We start from the raw sequence: 21,079 nt of genomic DNA on the forward strand, positions 1-21,079 counted from the left end.
AATACAAGTGGCCATGTGGCTATTCCTGAGATGCAACTCCAGGAAAAAAAAATTTATCTAGGCACAGGAGGTGTCAGCTTAGACTTGTGATCTCTCTCATAATGGTGATGGTTGGAAACAGAAATGCAACACATAAGCGACGATTCTTCTTGCGCCTTGATTCCCCCAAATCTCTTCCCTCTGCTCCCTGAGGAATTTCACTCTGGCCGATCTGAGAGGAACGGGAAGAAGCCAGGTGGAGCGGGGGTTTGGAGCTCCCAGAGACGCATTTCAGCAACACTGACCACACGGTCCAGGTAGCACCACTCCTCAGGGGCTTTCAAAGCCCCCAGAGTTTGTTTAGAGAAAACCCTGCTGGCATGGATGGATTTCTCCTCCTGACAGTTCGCAGGAGAGGGTGTAAAGAATTGAATGATTCATTCCAAACATGTGCTAGGCGCAGCGACCCCTGCTCAGACCCTTTTTCTGCGGGAGCGCTCGAGCCGCACATGCGTGATGAGGACCTCTTGCGGGCGCTCACAAAAGACCCCGGGGGCGGGGTGGGGAGACGCATCCTTCACCCGGCGGCGACTCATGGCTTTCATTCCTCCTGGCTGCTCAGGATCACAATGGACCTTCTCAGCCTTACGTGGGCTCTCTGAGGACGGGTTTAGCTGCCTTTCAGTGGAACAAACCCCCCCACGCCCCCACACCAAGGCGCACAATGCGGTTATTATAACGCCCTGGCCCTAAGAAGGGCCTGGGAACAGCTTGGAGTGGACTATAATTAAGTTCACTTAATAATAAAGACACCTCTTAGGTATTTATTGCAAGAAACGAAAAGAAGCCCGTCATCCTCTCACTCTACTCCCCTCCCCCACCCTCCTTCCCTTTTACAAACCAGGAAAGCCAGGGAGTTATACGTTTTTTAAAAAATAACTTTTGCAAAGGCTGTCTGGCCAGTGGGGAAAGGGAAATTAAATTACTTGAGAACATTCTTTCCATTTTTTTTTTTTTTAAAGGCTTCTGCTTATTCAGGTAGTTAACTCAGGGGGAGGATTGTTAAAAGGCTGTTCCATCAATCACTCTTGGGTTCAACTTCCAAAGGCTTTCAGGGGCTGTGACCCTCAGCAAAGAGGCATCCCTAGGGATGAAGCTGCCATTTGGATGGGCACTTCCTCAAGCCGCCGCTGTGTCCAGGAAGGATCCATGGGGAGTGTCCCTCGGGCAGGGTCCCATGTCCTTGGTCCCCATCCCTCCGCCAAGCACTCAATTGTGCAGCTAGTTTCCAAGCAGTGGGGAGAGGAGAGAGCTCCAGGAAATATGGTCAGTTTGCAAGAATAAAGCATGAGAGGGGGCAGGCCAGGGTCACAGCTCTGCCCCTGTCTGGCTGAGTGTGCCTCTTTTCTTGAACTTCCCTAAGGCTCAGTGTCCTTTGTAAAACGAGGATGTTAGTAATACAAGCGTTAGTGGCTCAGTCGTAGCCGACTCTTTGTGACACTATGAACTGTAGCCTGCCAGCCTCCTCTGTCCATGGAATTCTCCAGGCAAGAATACTGGGGTCGGTAGCCATTCCTTTCTCGAGGGGATCTTTCTGACTCAGGGATTGAACGCAGGTCTCTTGCATTGCAGGCAGATTCTTTACTGTCTCAGCCACAGGTACAATGAGTAATGAATGGCCTTAAGTTCTCTGAGCCTCACTTCTTTTATCTGTAAAATGAGGTTAAAAAGTAACCTGTTTTACATGCATTGTTGGGATAACTGAATGGAGTAATGTATGAAATCGCTTAGCATACGTGGTACACAGTGATCAGTAAATGCTAGCTGCCATTCTTATCATTATTCCTGTTATTAATGCAGGATACTTATTGGATTGAAATTGTTTGCATCATTGGATAATTCAATACACAGCAGGCGTCTGTCTCGACAAACAAGACAAGCCATGCAAACTGGCTGGGCAACACTGCACAGGAAAGCTGATTGCTTTTATTTCTTTGGTAGGGAGATGGAGTGGTGAAACAAATAAGGGTCATCGTTTCTTTGCTGTAATTAATTAAAATGAAATGAACTGTACAGTTCCCACCATGTAGATAACATTAATAACAAGACTAGTCTTTTCAGCTTGTCGTAAGAAAGCACACACATATTGGTGCTCCCAGCATTTTGGACTTTGCCATTAGTGATGAAGAGAAACTTTTATTACATGGTCGAAAAGAGGCTGACTTCTGCTGGAACATTTGATTAAAAAAAAAAACAACACTGGACATCGAGCCTATTGATAAGTAAAGGTCAGCCCAAGAGAGGGTGAGAATGAGGTACATTTTGGGGAAATAAAAAAGAATGAGGCTTATAAAAAGAAACAAATTTGAGTCAGTTGAGCTGAGATGGATGAACCTTGAGCCTGTTACAGAGTGAAGTAAATCAGAAGGAGAAAAACAAATACCACGTATTAACACATATATATGGAATCTAGAAAAATAGTACCGATAAACCGATTCTCAGGGCAGGAATAGAGAACACACTCGTGGACTCAGTGCGGGAGAGGGTGGGGCGGACCGAGAGAGGCACTGGCAGAAACACACGGCCACTGGCAGCTAGTGGGGTTCGGACGCATCACTGACTCGACGGGCACGAGTCTGGGCAAGCTCCGAGAGACGGCGAAGGACAGGGAAGCCGGCGCGCTGCGACCACGGGGTCGCAAAGAGTCAGACACGACCGAGTGAACAGCAGCAAGTGGGAATGTGCTGTATGACACGGAGCTCAGCCTGGAGCTCGGTGGTGGCCTAGAGGGGTCGGGTGGGGGTGGGAGGCTCACGAGGGAGGGGATATATGATTTTTAATGCTCCTTCACAGTGTTGTACGGCCGGAACCAACATAACATTGTAAAGAATTATTCTCCAATCAGAAATGAATTAAAAAAAAAAGGAACGAGGCTGTTGTTTAAATAGTTAAAGAAATCTCCAGTTACCATTAAGCTCAAACATAGTGCCTTGTTTTCACTTTATGTAAAAAAAAAAACAAAACAGCATTTGGAGCTACTACATTTTGGACACTAAAATGGAGGACTGTGAAACTCTGAGAAGCCCTGAAGGAGAAGAGACAGGAAACTCAAGGCAAGACATCCTTCATCCTCCTGATCCCAGCAGCATTTGTTCTTTATTCTTTGAAAACCCTTTTAAAAGTCACATGGAAGAGGAAGCACTCTAAGGATCTTTCGATTCCTTTTGGTTTTGGCTAAGACAATGAAATTATTGAGAAAACCCAACCTTTTATAGAATACTGCTGCTGAAAGGACTTTTGAGTGGGTTGAATACTATCAAATCATTGTTTGTTGGGCAATACAGAGTGGAGGGAAAAAATAAAAATAATTACTGAACAGGAGCGGATTCGGTGGGTTTGCATAGAGCTGCATTCCAGTGTCAGAATGTGGCATCAAAGGCTTCGTTTACCGCGGTCACTTTTTTTTATCCTAAGTGACCAAGTGATGATGCATTAAGGCAACAGCAAGGTCCCCTTCATCCCTCAGGGTTTTGGAAACAGACCATGCTCCACCATTCTCAAACCACCTTCCTTTAACCCTGGCCTTTCACATAATGCAGGTCAACTCGCTTCCTCTAGCGATCACACATCAGTGGCGCACGGGCCTCACTCTGGTTGCTTCTCTGAATTCTGATTACTTAGCAAGTGCAGGAAGGCTCAGGAATGGCAGAATTATCTGGTCATTGCACGCAGACACTGGATAGACCTCTTCTTTTCTTCAGGATATTCTTTCTTTGTATCTTATTTCAAATCCCAGGGTCATCAGGGTGATAAGGGCACTTCTTAAACACTAGACAGCATGGTGGAGGTGAAAATCTGTTGTAAAATCTGAGGGATGTCCTTGGTGTCCATGGCAACGAAAGACCGGCCTGCTGGTAGAGTTCTCTGAAGCCTGTCAGGATGGATGGGGAAAGAAAATTACCATCGCAAACCAGGGTGCCCCTTCCACCTCCGGCCTCTGCAGACCTCAGCATCCGAATGGTTTCTTAGGAAGGGAACCTCTCACTTTTTAATATCTTGCCCTTGCTTGCAGTGGAACTGGCTGTTGCTAGGCAACAAAGAGCTACAGAGAGAGGCTTGCTGGAAGCACTGAACCGAAAGAAAGGTCTTTTCAGTGAGAAAATTGGGGAATTTGCAAGGAAAAAAATGCTCTCTCTTTTATGACGGTCGTTTCCTGGTATTTTATATTCCCTTGGCAGAACGGAGCCCTTGGGATCAATCTGGGACTAGCTCACCTAGATTCAGAGAACGTGTTGGCCTCACACTGTCCTACTAACTGCCTTTCCTGCCTTAGAAAACCAGGCTTCAAGAAAAGTTGCCCAGCCAGACCTCAAGTGGTTCTTTCTTCCTCTTGTGTTCTCTCTCTCCTCTCTCTCCCTTTCTCTTTTCTGCCCCACATCATACAATGTGAAATATAATCTGACTTATGCAATGCCTGCTTTGATGACACTGAGGTTATATGGGCTTATGATAATTTTTTTAAATGCCAAGTTATCATTCGGAACAAAGGGCCATTTTTGGAGGCAATGAAAGTACAAGACACAGTTCTATCCCAAAGAACGCCTCCTTTCACTGTGCCAGCAGAGTTTGGTTTTGGAATGACATTTAATAAAAGTCCACTCTCCTGTGCAGTATCATGCATTTGGCATGCCTGGTAGACCAGCTAATTCTACAATGTATCTTCTGCCAGTGGATGTTGGATCATTTCCCCAGGAAACCACAAGGGTATTATTGTGCTTTCTTAAGTGTTCAAACAGGATCTGTTCACTAGAAAGACAAAATAGCTATTTCAGCTCAAACAGTATTTGTTGAGCTTGCCGTCTGGATTCAGCCTGGGCTGGTCCTGAAGACAGTCTAAGCGGAAAAGGCATGGTCTGCATTTGAGGACATGGAAGTTCTCAAAGAGGCTAACACGCACAACTGAGAAAGATGTGAAGTCATTTGTAATAAAGCGACCGTAGTTATGTGGTATTAAGTCTGTTCTTAGCCGTACCCTGCAATCCTGCAGCAAATTAAAGGGAAGAGAAAAATATGTCAGAACTTTGGACCCTAAAACATTTCCTAGTCTGTCCAGGACTCTGCGGGCTTCCCTTGGGGCTCAGCTGGTGAAGAATCTGCCCGCAATGCTTCAGTTCCTGGGTCGGGAGATCTGCTGGAGAAGGGATAGGATACCCACTCCAGTATTCCTGGGCTTCCCTTGGGGCTCAGCTGGTAAAGAATCTGCCTGCAATGCAGGAGACCTGGGTTCGATCCCTGGATTGGGAAGATCCCCTGCAGAAGGGAAAGGCTACCCACTCCAGTATTCTGGCCCGGAGAATTCCATGGACTATACAGTCCATGGGGTTGCAAAGAGTCGGACACGACTGAGCAACTTTCACTTCCCAGGACCCTGTACCATAGGGTGAAACAGGTGAAAGAGGTGGAGAACCAGAAGGGTATGTGGGCTCTTGTGATGTAGGCAGGATTTTATTTGCTCTTTTTGAGGAAATATACTTTCAATTGTGTTTTTTGCTCCTTACAAGTACTTTAAGTAGAGAAAAACCATTTCTGTCTGTAATTCAGAAAGAAAAATGTTAGTGTGTTTAAGAAATGAAAATGTTTCCAGGTCGCTCCTTTCAGATGATCCATGATAGCATTTATTATCTGACCATGAGTCTCTCTACTGAATATTCAGCATATTTCGTGTAGCATCCTACTATAGATACAGACATACATGAAGGAGAAATACAAGAAGGAAGATTATCAGTCTGTGTTTATATATATATATATATATATATATATATATATATATATCTCTCGGAGAAGGCAATGGCACCTCACTCCAGTACTCTTGCCTGGAAAATCTCATGGACGGTGGAGCCTGGTAGGCTGTTGTCTATGGGGTCGCACAGAGTTGGATACTACTGAAGTGACTTAGGAGCAGTAGCATATATACATATATATATGTGTGTGTGTGCTGTGGTCAAGTTGCTCAGTCGTGTCCAAGTCTTTGTGACCCCATGGACTGTAGCCTGCCAGACTCTTCTGTCCATGGAATTTTTCAGGCAAGAGTACTGGAGTGGGGTGCCATTTCCTTCCCCAGTTTATAGATATGTAGACTTGATGAAAGTGAAAGAGGAGAGTGAAAAAGTTGGCTTAAAGCTCAACTTTCAGAAAACGAAGATCATTGCATCTGGTCCCATCACTTCATGGGAAATAGATGGGGAAACAGTGGAAATAGTGTCAGATTTTATTTCTTTGGGCTCCAAAATCACTGTGGATAGTGATTGCAGCCATGAAATTAAAAGACGCTTATTCCTTGGAAGGAAAGTTATGACCAACCTAGACAGCATATTCAAAAACAGAGGCATTACTTTGCCAACAAAGGTCCGTCTAGTCAAGGCTATGGTTTTTCCTGTGGTCATGTATGGATGTGAGAGTTGGACTGTGAAGAAGGCTGAGTGCCGAAGAATGGATGCTTTTGAACTGTGGTGTTGGAGAAGACTCTTGAGAGTCCCTTGGACTGCAAGGAGATCCAACCAGTCCATTCTGAAGGAGATCAGCCCTGGGATTTCTTTGGAAGGAATGATACTAAAGCTGAAACTCCAATACTTTGGCCACCTCATGCGAAGAGTTGACTCATTGGAAAAGACTCTGATGCTGGGAGGGATTGGGGGCAGGAGGAGAAGGGGACGACAGAGGATGAGATGGCTGGATGACATCACTGACTCAATGGACATGAGTTTGTGGGAACCCTGGGAGATGGTGATGGACAGGGAGGCCTGGCATGCTGCGATTCATGGGGTCGCAAAGAGTCAGACACGACTGAGCGACTGAACTGCACTGAGCTGTGACACACATACTAAATCTGATTTACATGTATGTGTGTGTATGTTGGGCTTCCCTGGTGGCTCAGTGGTAGAGAATCTACCTGCTATGTAGGAGCCACCAGAGATGCGGGTTTGACCCCTGGGTCGGGAAGATCTCCTGGAGAAGGAAATGGCTACCTAGTCCAGTATTCTTGCCTGGAGAATCCCAAGGACAGAGGAGCCTGGTGGGCTACAGTCCATAGAATCGCAAAGAGTCAGACATAATTGAAGTGACTCAGCACGAATGCACACATGTCTAGTATGTCTAAATACAATGTAGACACACATCCCTAATCTCTGATGCTACGAAAATAGTAGATGCCTGTTACTTTGAATATGATTTGAGCATGAACTGAGCTTGACACCTTGATGTAAAAGGCCAAGTGTATAAAATACTGCTTAATTTTATTGGTAGACAAATCAATTTGCTATTTATTTTATTGTTGGTTCAATATAAGCTGAAAAATAAATAACTGAAAATATTGCTGCTCATCTAAATATAAGGTAGAAGATCCCATCCCCTCAGCTGGTTGTCAGCTGCTTGAGGGCAGCCACTCTGGCTTCTGTTTCTCCCCCACGCCCCTCACTAGCCCTGACAACGGGAAGCTCGTGAAACAGCACGTGTCAGCTACTCAAACCTCGCTATCCCTGCCCTCTGCTGTACCCTAAGGTGGCACTTACCTGGCTGCTTGATCGCCTAAAGATCCAATAAAGATGGCAAAAGCATTTACTTGAGGGTTGCTTGTCAGGATCTGGGCAAACTTGGCAGGGTGTATTCCATAGCGAGACAGGTTGGCATCACTTAAGACGATGACAAAGTACTCATCAGCTTCTTCTTTGACGATTTCCTTGATGGCATGTTCTGTCCCCTCTAAGGTGTGGTCCCCACTCATGCAGAACTGAGCATGGGCATGCATCGTCTGGGGGTAAGAGACATGGCACAAAAGCCACTAATGAGAAGCTTTCTTTAAAGAAAAAAAAAAAACACATGATTTTTTTGTTGACAGTGAGAAAGCTCACCAATACTCTGAGCGAGTTCTATGTAATTTGCACCTTAGACTGACCACAGTACACAGTGATACCTGGATGTGGTCAAGAGTTTTGTTAAAAACAGGAAATGTTCCAACACGATCCCAGTCGACACTGAGTTTTAAGACTCAAGCTGCCATTTAAAGTGAGAATATGTAGGGACTTCCCTGGTGGTCCAGTGGTTAAGAGTCCGCCTTCCAGTGCAGGGGACGTTGGTTCCATCCCTGGTTGAGGAACTGTGATCCCACATGCTGGGGGCTAAGGAGGGGACACGCAACTACTACTGAGTCCTCAGGCCGCAGTGAAGACCCAGCACAGCCAATAAAAACAAGCAAACAAAAATCCCCAAAGCCTTACAAAAATGTCAGGAAACGTAAGAGAACAGGAAGCTTGGTGTCACGTGGGAGAATGGAGATAACACAGCAGAAAAATAAGGAATGGTTTGGGTTTCTAATAAACAAAGTTATAATATTAAGCACTGTTCTTAGTAGGAATGGAGGAAATTTACTCTGATAAACCTGATGAGTCTGTTTCTACTGTAGATCTAAGTATGTGAAACTGAATTTATTGTTAGAAAAATACTAAGAAATACATAAAATTGGGGTTAGAGAGTACTCTAGAAGGAGTCCTTTTCCTTCTGAAATATGTAGGGGCTCAGAAGAACTCTAGAGAATATAGACTGTAGATCCTGACACTAAGCTGAGTCCCCTCAAAATACATAGGGAACAAAGTTTAAATTCTGTATGGTATAGATCAGGAATTTTGGCATAAGTGCCTTCTCATATTAATGCTTAAATTTCTGTGAAACAGAGTCTTTTTGCTTCCAGTTAACTGCTGCTTCTTCAGTGAATCTTTTCAGCGACCAGGTGGAAGGTTTCATAATATAGAGGTAATTGAATGCATTTACCTTGAGAATTTCTAGTCTTTGCTTGTTGTCCTTGGGGACTTTGTTAATTGGAACTAGACCAATGTTGTATCCATCTCCAGAGTGTCCAGCGATGTCATACTACAGGCAAGAGAATCAGATTTAGAATCCTCTGTCCACTAAAAAATGGTCACTGGACCTATAAAGCATCCAACTTTGTTTTGTTATTGCCCAGAACTGCCAAACATAAGTCCATGGGTGTTTACCAACAAAGGCAAAAAAAGTCCATGCTCCTTCCCTTCCGGTCCATTCTCATGTGATCTCTGCTCTCCAGCCGCAGGGAGAGAGTATGAGGAGGGCTTCAGGGGCTATCAAGAATTCTGTTCTTAACTTTCAGGGGGAGAGCTTCACAAAACATACACATATGTACACACACACCCCACATTGTCATTAAGCAGAATTCTAAGGTGGCCTCCAAGATTCCTGGCGCCTTTGGTATATACAACCTATACAGTCTTCTCCCCGTAGATGTGGGCAGGACCTCAGGATTATGTTATGTAAGGAGGCCAAAGGGATTTTGCAGATGTAATTAAGGTTACTAATCATCTGGCTCTGAGTTGATCAAAACAAAGATTATCTGGATGGGCCTAATTTAATCACATGAGCCCTTAAAAAGTTGAGAGATTTCTTTCTTGCTGATGGTGGAAGGGAAAGAGATTTGAGTGTGGGGAAATTTGATATGTGGGAGTTATCTGTGGTTTAGATGGTGGGCACCACAGAGCAGGACCCCAAGAATCACATCTAGGAATGACCCTGCCTAAGAGCCAGCACTGAAACAGGGACCTCAGTTCTACAACCTCAAGGAACCAAATTCTGCCAGTCTGAATGGGCTTGAAAGCAGATTCTTCACCAGAGCCTTCGAGTAAGAGCCCAGGCTGGCTGACATCCTGATTTCAGCCTTGTAAGACTCTAAGCGGAGAACTCAAGTGAGCCTGCCTGGAGTTCTCAACTACAGAACTGTGACTTTAACAGGTATTGCTTTAAGAAGCTACTGCTGCTGCTGCTAAGTTGCTTCAGTCGTGTCCGACTCTGTGCGACCCCATAGACAGCAGCCCACCAGGCTCCCCGTCGCTGGGATCCTCCAGGCAAGAACACTGGAGTGGGGTGCCATTTCCTTCTCCAATGCATGAAGGTGAAAAGTGAAAGTGAAGTCGCTCAGTTGTGTCTGACTCTTAGCAACCCCATGGACTGCAGCCTACCAGGCTCCTCCGTCCATGGGACTTTCCAGGCAAGAGTACTGGAGTGGGGTGCAAGAAGCTAAGTCTATGGTAATTTGTTACACGGCAGTAGAAAACTAATACACATACTTTTTTTTTTTCCTGAACACAAAAGTGAATATATTCACTGTAGAAGTTATAGAAAAGCACAAAACAGAAAGTAAAGAGGAACTAAAGAGCCTCTCAATGACGGTGAGAGAGGAGAGAGAAAAAGCTGACTTAAAATTCAACGTTCAAAAAACTAAGATAATGGCACCTGGTCCCATCACTTCATGGCAAATAGAAGGGGGAAAAGTGGGGAAAAGTGGAAGCAGTGACAGACTTTATTTTCCTGGGCTCCAAAATCACTGTGGACAGTGACTGCAGCCATGAAATTCAAAGATGCCTGCTCCTTGGAAGAAAAGCTACGACAAACCCAGACAGTGTATTAAAAAGCAAAGACATCACTTTGTTGACAAAAGGTCCTTATAGGCAAAGCTATGGTTTTTCCAGTAGTCATGTACACATGTGAGAGCTGGACCCTCCCTAAAGAAGACTGGGCACTGAAGAAGTGAAGCTTTCGAACCGTGGTGTTGGAGAAGACTCTTGAGAGTCCTTGGACAGCAAAATCAAACCAGTCCATCCTAAAGGAAATCAACCCTGAATATTCATTGGAAGGGCTGAGGGTGAAGCTCCAATCCTCTGGCCACCTGGTGTGAAGAGCCGACTCATTGGAAAAGACCTCAGTGCTGGGAAAGATGGCAGGTGAAAGGAGAAGGTGGTGGCAGAGGACGCGATGGCTGGATGGCATCACTGACTGACGGACAGGAGTTTGAGCAAGCTCTGGGAGCTGGTGGAGGACAGAGGAGCCTGGCATGCTGCAATCACGGGGTTGGAAAGAGTTGGATACGACTTAGCAACTGAAAGATAATAACAACAAAGAAGTAGAAATTATCCATGATCCCATTATTGAAAGGCAACTTCTGTTAATGGTTTCTTATATAAGTTCACACACACGTCAGCATCAACATGATTTTTAACTAATGGGTAACACTGACCATGTGGTTTTATAATCTGCTTTTCTATTTAATAGTGCATGACAGAGATTTTTCAGTTTAGCAAATACCTTTTAAATTCGCTCTCTCACAATGCACAAGAGAAAGTCCTGTCTGTTGAGAAAAGGCTGGAAATGAGACAGGGTATTGCATTTTTATAGAACTTGGGAAGAAGTTTGGGATTTGAGGCAACTATAATTGGAGCAAGGTGGTTCTCTCCAATTGTGGGGTTTGCCCCTGAATTCCCTTTCTCCTCTCATTTTCCTCTAAGAATTTTTTGTGATACTGACATAAAGATTGGAATAGACCTCAGGGCATTTGAGCAACTGGGGGATCTGAAAAGAAAATTCTGGGTGTGAGTCTGGGGCAAAATATTTTAGGGATTACTTGGAGTGCTATGGGCTTCCCTGGTGGCTCAGCTGGTAAAGCCTGCAATGCAGGAGACCCAGATTCAATCCCTGGGTTGGAAAGATCCTGGAATGCTAAGGGTCAAAATACTTCAGAATCACTACTATCTATTCACCATCAGTCAATAGCTGTCTTTTGAACACCTACCACATGCAAAACACTGCTTAAGGTGTTGAAAGTGTTAGTAGCTCAAGTCATGTCTGACTCTTTGTGACCCCTTGGACTGTAGCCCACCAGGCTCCTCTGTCCATGAGATTCTCCACACAAGAATACTGGAGTGGTTTGTCATTTCCTTCTCCAGGGGACCTTTCCGACCCAGGGATCAAACCTGGGTCTCCTGCATTGAGGGAACTCCTAAGGTGTTGAGGGGAATGCAGTGATTTCTTTTCATGTCTATTCTTTTATATCCGGTGAGTTTTTTGAGGGCAAGGCTGTATCTTATTCATCTTAACACATTTTATTATCTATGAGTAGCCCTGCTGCGTTTATTGTTGAAATGCTTTGAAAGAGTTGCAATCAAGTTTGGAAATTAAGAAGCTTTCCTTTCCCATGTGTGCTACATTCTTTCACAAATAAGTTCTGCAGAAGCTGGAATGCATTTTTTTCCTCCCAGCACTCATGTGATACATGGTGGTTAACCCAAGCTAGCTGACAAAAACAACCCATAACATAACTGAAATCATGGTATTTAGAATGAAAAGTAGAACATTTTCTGTTGAAATAATTTTTATGCAAAAATAAGGAGTCAGAAGGCAGTCAGGTTACGGGGAAAGATGAGCTCTATTCTAGACCTGCTGGGACTGTGCATCTGGGGAGACGTCAGAGAAGAAACCTATTTCTTGTCATCTGCGATGTGGCTGTCACCCTCAGGAGGGGTCAGTGTGACTGTCAAGGGTGAATACACAGAAAGAGAAGGGCAGAGGACCCCAACCAAGTCTTGGGGGGCATCCTCCTCGTTGAGGTGGAAGAAAGACCCAGGGAGGAGTGAAGAAGATGCGAACGAGAAGTGGCGGATGCAGAGTACCCGGGATGGCCCTGGAAATCAGCATGCGTGGCTCAGAAGCGGCTGTGGAACAGTGCTGAGTGACATTCACCGTGGCCATCCAGGAGCAGGGTGACTAATGACCTCTGGGCAGAGACTCACTGGAGGCCTTCGGGGGCACAATTTCAGTAAAAGGTTTGTGGTATGAGATAGAAACAGAACAGCATCTAGACAGGTGTCTGGGGAGAGGTGCCCGCATTTCATAGGCACCTCACTGCCTATAAAGAGAGGAGACAACTCATTGGAAAAGACCCTGATGCTGGGAAAGACTTGAGGGCGGGAGGAGAAGGGGGTGACAGAGGATGAGATGGTTGGATGGCATCACCGACTCGATGGCTGTGAGTTTAAGCATAGTGCAGGACAAAGAAGTCTGGCGTGCTGCAGGTCATGCGGTCACAGAGGCAGACATGATGGAGCTACTGAGCACCAGCAAGAGCGGAGGCGGTGGGGGGAGATCAGGGTCACAGTCAGAGGGCCAAGTCTGGAGAGAGGGGAAGGACACGTTTTTCCTGAGCCTAAAAGGAAGGCAGAGACAAGCATACAATCGAAGGGATAAGCAGACAAATGAAGGCCCATATAGGATGTCTATTTAAAAGCTATAAATCATGGTCTCCTGTATTACAGGCAGATTCTTTACCGTCTGAACCACCAGGGAAGCCCATAAATCAGCCTGCAAATTGCTAAATAAAATATGTTCTTCCTCTACTTTGATAAATAGACATTATAATGACCTGGAAAGCCAGGGTCAAATTCCGAACACTTGGATTCTCGAAGCTCCATGCTAGAACACGGCGGTGTGGGCGGGACTGGCCCCTGGCTTGCAGCCCATGCCCTTCTCTCTGTCGCTGGCTCTGTCCCCAGCTCGAGGGGACAGGCGCGTGTGTGGACACACGCCATCACACCTTTGTGTCCGCACAGTGCTGGCTGTGCACACCATTGGCCAGTCGGCCCAGGAAGGCGGACCTAAGAAAGACACCCAAGAAACAGACTTGGGGTCACCCGAGCAGGACAGCTGGGGATCCCAGGACCTGGAAGCAGGTGCCAGACACAGAATCTAAGTGGGCTTGCTCCACCGGCCCCACGGACTCTTCCCTCAATGGAAGGGCATGCTCAGAGGAGGGCCAGGGCGGGACACTAGTCTGTGCCTGGTTTTAGAGTGTTTTATTAAAAATGCAAAGGATGGTATGAAAGAATATTGGGGGAAATTTGCCAATCCACTAAAAAAACTTGGTAAGAAACGCTTTCCAGGGATATAAAAAATTCCATATATGAAAAAAAAAAATCTCTGTGTCTAGTTTGCTGTCATTGTCGTGAAAAGGTAGCAAAATTTAAAACCTAAAGGCAGCACAGCCCTGGATGATGGCGTGCTGGCTTCAGTAGATGCCTGACCACGGTCACCAAGGGCTCAGTGCGAGGACAGGCCTAGATGTGGAGGAAACCTGCACAACTCCTCCACGGACGCAAGCGCCAGGCCCCGTCCAGACTGACTGACCATGGTCACGGCAGGAACTGTTCTGAACGGAGAACAATGGCAACAACGGCAGTACCCTTGCCTGGAACATCCCATGGACAGAGGAGTCTGACCGGCTACAGTCCATCGGATCACAAGAGTCAGACACAGCTGAGCGACTAAACCACCACTGAGAAGGGGCCAGGCAAACTGCTCTCATCATGGGGCTGTGAAGTAATCTGTTAAAATGGGAATCTTACACATGATGGGGTAAGACCAGTTCCTAGAAGCAGAAGTGAGTTTCCCTTATTTGGCTCAGACAAGGCGAAGGCCACACTTAGTCGTGTCCAACTCTTTGCGACCCCATGGACTGTAGCCATCAGAGCGCTATAAATACATATTTGATTTTTTCTTCTCCTTTTAACTGATGGTTAAATATCTTACCGACCAGATGACCATGGGTGATACTATAGAAATAAGTATTTGACCATGTGGTCTGCTTACAGGGTTGACACAACTGGTCACTGCAAGGGAAAAAGTTGCTAGTTAATTATTAAACAAATAGTAGTCAGGCTTTCCTGGCGACTCAGGGGTAAAGAATCCGCCTGCCAACGCAGGGGGACACAGGTTGGGTCCCAGGTCTGGGAAGATCCCACGTGCCCTGGAGCAATTAGGCCCCTGTGTCACATCTACGGAGTCTGTGCTCCAGAGACTGCAAGTCACAACTACTGACCCCGCAAGCCGCAGCTACTGGCCCCGCGAGCCACAACTACTGACCCCGCGAGCCGCAGCTACTGCGGCCCGGGTGCCCCGGAGCCTGCGCTCACAGCAAGGGAAGCCGTCATAACGAGACGTCCTGGGACTGCAGCTAGAGCGCAGTCCCTACTCTTCGCAGCTAGGGAAAAGCCTGTACAGCAACGAAGACCTAGTGCAGCCAAAAGAAAAACAAAGAAAAAAATTTAAAAAACTAAAAAAAAAAAAAAAAAAAAGAAATCCAAATAGTAGTCAAATGAATTGCTGGATGTTCCTTATCAAAAACAGATACTGACTGACTGAACCTCCACAAACATTTTAGTCTCAAAACAGTCTATCATTTGATCAAACGATCACTTAATTATCTGCCCAGGAGAAAAAAAAGCATTCTACACTTTTTCGGGTAAATGAGATGGACAGGTGAGTTGCACACCTTCCTCCCTCCTCCCTCCCTCCCTTTATTTGCAGCAAGGAAAGTGCAGTTTGCAGAAAGATCTCCCTTTGTCTGTGTCTAGTTAGTATTACAAAGGCTGAGAAGACACACCTAAAGGACAGGATGAGGCTTTTAAAATAGTTTGCGGGCTCTGGTTCTCATCTTCCAAATGGGCTTGGGGATTCTTCTGCGTCCAAAGTAAATAAAATGCTTGAGAGGAATTCAAAGTACATCCAAATGTGAAGCATTCGCTGGCGTTACTGGGGATCATGTTAAGCTTCCATGAAAAACCATCCTTCTATGTCGTAATTATCTGGGATCTGCTCTCCAAGGATCCCAACACTTTATAGAGAGTAATTTGCTAATCCTCAAAATCGTCTGGGTGAAAGGAAAAAGTATACAGACTCATCCATTTCTGTTTCTAATGCCTGATTCTGCCACTTACCCAGTGTCGGGACAGACTGGCTTCTAGGCAGGACTCGTAGAACTCTTTAAACAAGAACCTCATTGTTGCTGTCAACCGTCTAACATTTATTTTCTTTCTTTTTTTCTGCCTAACATTTAGACCACAACTTTTTCTAAGTAGCTCAAAATTTTTGTGATCATGATTTCTCCACTTTTCAGAGCCTCCCTTAAATCTCTGTGGAGTCCTGCATTTAACATCCAACATAAACATTAAACCACAGCAGCAAAGAAAAGTCTCAACTAGAGAGGACTGATTTTAATACTTTTTTTGCTTTAGAAACTTGTTTAAATACCCTTTTGCTATATTTTCTTTTGCAAATCTCATTTGTTCAGAGAAAAGCAGGAAAAAAATGAAAACAAATGCTGAGTTTTGGTCCAAGACACAAAAATTTATCATCAGATTAGAAGGATGATTTATAATGTAATATTTAGATGGCAAAGAAAAGCTTTATTTCCAACAAAGAGCTATTAGCCTTTTTATGAATAAGGTTTGTGTTTAAATTTCTGTTGGGAAGGATAATCGTTTGCTAACTTTAGGAGGAATTGTGCTTTAGTATACCTGTTGGGCTTCCCTGGTGGCTCAGGTTGTAAAGAATCTGCCTGCAATGTGGGAGATCTGGGTTCAATCCCTGGGTTGGGAAGATCCCCTGGAGAAGGGCATGGCAACCCACTCTAGTATTCTTGCTGGAGAATTGCTATGCACAGAGGAGCCTGGCGGGCTACAGTCCACAGGGTCACAAAGAGTCAGACACGACTAAGTGACTAAGCACATATCTCTATATTTAAAGTAGCAAGAGACAATCATTTGAGGCTATTTTGGAAGTCTGATAATATGTGAAATTCTAATCTCCTTCTGGACGTACAAATACACCATTCTCAGGTAGGACTGCTGACAGCCAACCAGCCAAGGATGAGACAATAAATACAATTAAAAAGGTCAAGAGATGCGCCAACAGAACTCTAGGGTGCAGACAATAATCTACAGTGTCAGTTACCGCCGAGCTTTCTTCATAGCGAAGTCAGTGTAAAGAGAAGGATGTTCTGGGGGTCAAAGGCTCTAGACTTAGCTCCAACTTTAACAAGCTTTGTGACCTTAGGTGAGTTACTTAACCCTTCCAAATCTTATTTCCACGTTATAGATAAGGCTGGCTGAGATGACCTCTAACCCTGTGTGCTTGTAAACCACTGAGCCTCTCTGACTAGTAGGGATGATCTCTGTTTCACCTAATCTCAGAGGGTCACTGAAAGGCTAGGACAATACATTTAATGAGCATAATGTCAACGTTATGGTTTACAAAGTGCTTCTGTCTATCTGATTTCATTCTGATTTTCTCCACACCTTTGTGATTGGTGTTAATATAATTTCCCAAATTAAAAAAAATCGATGCTCAGAGAGATTAACAGACTTTCTTAAGGTCAGAAATCTAGTGGTGACGGAGTGGAATCTGAATCCAGGCGCTCTAAGTCCAATGCTTTTACTGAAGAGAAACAACTGTTCCTAACTACTGCCCCGCCCCTCTAGCCTGTCCCAGTCTTTACCTAGGAATTCTGAACTTTCACATCTATGATTGAGTCAATTCTGAATTCCTGTTTAACTCTGAATGGACTTAGAGAAGTCTGTACACCCTTCTTCACTTTTACTTCCAAGCAGAGGAAGAATGTACTCAGGAAATTCCCTGGTGGCCCAGTGGTTGGGACTCTACCTCCACTGCCAGGGCTTGATCCCTGGTCACGGAACTAAAATTCCATGAGCTATGTGGTGTGGACAAAAAAATAAATAAATAAGAAGAAAAAAAGTCTATGTGGGAATTCTCTGGTGCTCCAGTGGTTGGGACTTAGAGCGCCCACTGCCATGGGCCTGGGTTCAGTCTCTGGCTGAGGAGCTAAGATCCTGCCAGCTGCATGGTACAGCCAAAAAAAAAAAAAAATTCATCCAAAGCTTGAGCTGATGATTGATTTCTCTTTCTAAATGTGTGAAACATGCCTGAGATATTAGAAAAAGGAGAGTGATAGATGCGGAACCAAGTTTTTGATAGAAGGAATTTTCCCAGCAGGTGCTGGTTTGAGTCACACCTTTCCACATCTTTCTGACCAAGATGTCTTTGAGAAGAGTATGTCTACTACACCTCCTTTGGGTGATGGAGGAGAAGATAAGAGTACTTTATGTAAGTGGTATATTTGCTCCTAAATTACAGCTTTCTAAGTATACCGATTGGGCAGAAACGATACGGCTCTAAGGACAAGGAATAAAATGTGAGTGAAGAAAAGGCCATGAAGTGGGAGTCAGACATCCTGGCTGTTTACGGTTTAGCTGTGTGACTTTGGGATGTAGATTTTTATTTTCTCATCTTAAAACAGAGGCTGGTGAAAAAAATTCCCAAGATCCTCTCTGCTGCAAAGACCCTAAGAGAATTCTGGGGGCCCACCCAAGAAATGGACTGAGAAAGTCTGCTTCACTTAGTTACAGGGACACCTGTGCCTGTTTTTTTTGTGTCAAGGGAGTGAGCCATCTAAGTCTAGGTGAGGACGGACGAAGCTTTTCCCGAAAAGAATGCCTCCAGAATCTGTAAGATATAATGATCCAGTGTTGGCCCTACAATAGCGGTTTTCTAACTCTAAAATTTTTTTAAGCAGTGGAATTCTTTCTCCAAATGAAATATTGCACAAAGCCCAGACTGTGAAACGTCATGCAATATCAACACAAGTGGAATTAGTTTGGTGGAGCTGGGGATGAAGGCGGAAGGGGTAAAACGTGCCGTCCACACACCTTCACCCTCCGACATCCTTCAGGGGCTCCTTTTACTCTGTTAGGGAGACTCCCTGGTGGTCTAGTGATTAGGACTTGGCGCTTTCACTGGTGTGGCCTGAGTTCAATCTTTGGTCGGGGAACTAAGATCCCACGAGCTGTGCGGCGCAGCCAAAAGAAGAAAGATGAAACCACGGTCTTAGAAGTGATTTATATGTCTCCACGGAAACACTACATTTGAGGGGTTTCTTCCCAAGTTCAACTTCTCAATAATTCAGCCTATTTTCTGGTGTCACTATTTGAGTGCTCAGTAGAGAAATACCTAACTTCTGGTGTTACTGAATATTTTGAAGGAAAAAAAAATTAAATTAGGCATTAAGAGCTTTTGCAAAGGTGATCTGCTTTAAGGTTATAGTGAAAACATTCCCAGGGTTTGGAGAAATCATGAGGAACAAACTGGAATGAAGGAAAAGGAAAAAACACTTCCTGACTTAAATGAAATGGCTCCCTACTTTTCAGGCCAATGTTTAAGCGCTACATGACTATTACAAATTCTGCTGGTTTTAAGATTAGAAGACTTTATGCTGATTTATTCAGAGAAGGCAATGGCCCCCCACTCTAGTACTCTTGCCTGGAAAATCCCATGGATGGAGGAGCCTGGTAGGCTTCAGTCCATGGGGTTGCTAAGAGTCGGACACGACTGAGCGACTTCACTTTCACTATTCTCTTTCATGCATTGGAGAAGGAAATGGCAACCCACTCCAGTGTTCTTGCCTGGAGAATCCCAGGTGCGGGGAGCCTGGTGGGCTGATGTCTACGGGGTCGCACCAAGTCAGACATGACTGAAGTGACTTAGTAGCAGCATGCTGATTATTAGCAAACAATGTTGCTCCTATCTTAAGCCTACTTCAGTGGTTCCTGAGAATAACTGAACTCAGTGCAGAGAACAATTATGAGAAACTTAAAACATTCCAGATGCTTCTGAAACGTGTTCTGCCACTGAATTACTTTTTCTTTTCAGATATCCTTGCTCAAAGGTCCTTTCCTTCTCAGTAATTCTTACTCATGGGTTTTGCTAAGCTGCAATAAAAGTGGAAAGCGAAAGTGCTAGTCGCTCAGTCGTGTCTGACTCGTCAAGACCCCATGGACTGTAGCCCGCCAGGTTTCTCTGTCCATGGGATTCTCCAGGCAAGAATCCTGGAGTGGGCTGCCAGCTCCTCCTCCAGGGGATCTTCCAACCCAGGGATCGAACCTGGGTCTGCTGCACTGCAGGCAGATTCTTTATTGTTTGAGCCCAGCTTCATCTTAGATTTGGACTCTAATGACCCAGAGCCCAGGAGCTGAGCCGAAGACAAAGAAAACACACAGTAGACGCCAAGAGAGAGGCTGTGGGAAGAGTCCAGATCCCTGAGCCAGGCCAGTGGCTTCTGAAGTTTTTAAAGCAAACAGACTCGAGAGCCTTACAACGGAGGTATGACTGCAGGAAGACAACATGAAGAACTTTCTGGAACTGGGGAGTGGGGAGGCTCAGCATATACTGCTGAATTCCTAACATATGACAGCACATGCAATGCCATCCTGGGCTATGGAAAATATAATTTTCACTAGGAACTCCTAAAACTGTCATTTGCTCATGCCTCATTTTATATTTGTTAAGTGACACACTTTCATTACTTATTCCTAGTCCTTATGTTTCCTTCAGAGATGAGAACATCAAAGTACAGACAGATTAAATGAGTTGGATATGATCATATAGTATAAAGATATAGAACATGGACTCCCCTGGCGGTCCAGTGGTTAAGACTACGCCTTCCAATGCAGGGGGTGCAGGTTCAATCCCTGGCTGGGGAGCTAAAATCCCACATGCCTCCTGGCTGAAAAACCAAAACATAAAACAGAACCAACATTGTAACAAATTCAATAAAAACTTTAAAAATGGTCTTCTCAGTTCAGTTCAGTTGCTCAGTCGCGTCTGACTCTTTGTGACCCCATGGATTGCAGCATGTCAAGCTTCTCCAGCCATCACCAACTCCCAAAGCTTGCTCAAACCCATGTCCATCGAGTCAGTGATGCCATCCAACTATCTCATCCTCTGTCGTCCCCTTCTCCTCCTGCCTGCAATCTTTCCCAGCATCAGGGTCTTTTCCAATGAGTCAGCTCTTCACATCAGGTGGCCAAAGTACTGGAGTTTCAGCTTTATCAGTCCTTCCAATGAATATTCAGGACTGATTTCCTTTAGGATGGACTGGTTGGATCTTATTGCAGTCCAAGGGACTCTCAAAGAGTCTTCTCCAGCACCATAGTTCAAAAGCATCAGTTCTTCGGCACTCGGCTTTCTTTATGGTCCAACTCTCACATCCATATATGACTACTGGAAAAACCATAGCCTTGATTAGATGGACCTTTGTTGGCAAAGTAATGTCTCTGCTTTTTAATATGCTGTCTAGGTTGGTCATAGCTTCTCTTCCAAGAAGCAAGTGTCTTTTAATTTCATGGCTGCAGTCACCATCTGCAGTGACTTTGGAACCCAAGAAAATAAAGTCTGTCACTGTTTCCATTGTTTCCCAAACTATTTGCCATTAAGTGATAGGATCAGATGCCATGATCTTAGTTTTCTGAATGTTGAGTTTTAAGCCAACTTTTTCACTCTCCTCTTTCACTTTCATCAAGAGGCTCTTTAGTTTTTCATCAAGGGGCTCTTTCACTTTCAT

At 44.9% G+C, this 21,079-nt stretch overlaps 1 protein-coding gene across 1 annotated transcript in view; it reads right to left on the bottom strand.

Annotated features, from left to right (window-relative positions):
• Nucleotides 1–2,904: 2,904 nt before the first annotated feature.
• VWA8 (von Willebrand factor A domain containing 8) overlaps nucleotides 2,905–21,079 on the bottom strand; it is a 382,159-nt gene continuing 363,984 nt past the window's right edge. Inside the window, exons 43-45 of the mRNA XM_068984307.1 lie at nucleotides 8,803–8,901; nucleotides 7,548–7,786; nucleotides 2,905–3,910 (exon numbers count right to left, since the gene is read on the bottom strand). Coding sequence (XP_068840408.1) covers nucleotides 3,802–3,910; nucleotides 7,548–7,786; nucleotides 8,803–8,901 — 447 coding nt within the window. The 3' untranslated portion in view covers nucleotides 2,905–3,801. The remainder of the gene's footprint in view (nucleotides 3,911–7,547; nucleotides 7,787–8,802; nucleotides 8,902–21,079) is intronic.

This window comes from Capricornis sumatraensis, chromosome 12 (assembly GCF_032405125.1).
Source record: "Capricornis sumatraensis isolate serow.1 chromosome 12, serow.2, whole genome shotgun sequence".
Taxonomy (NCBI): domain Eukaryota; kingdom Metazoa; phylum Chordata; class Mammalia; order Artiodactyla; family Bovidae; genus Capricornis; species Capricornis sumatraensis.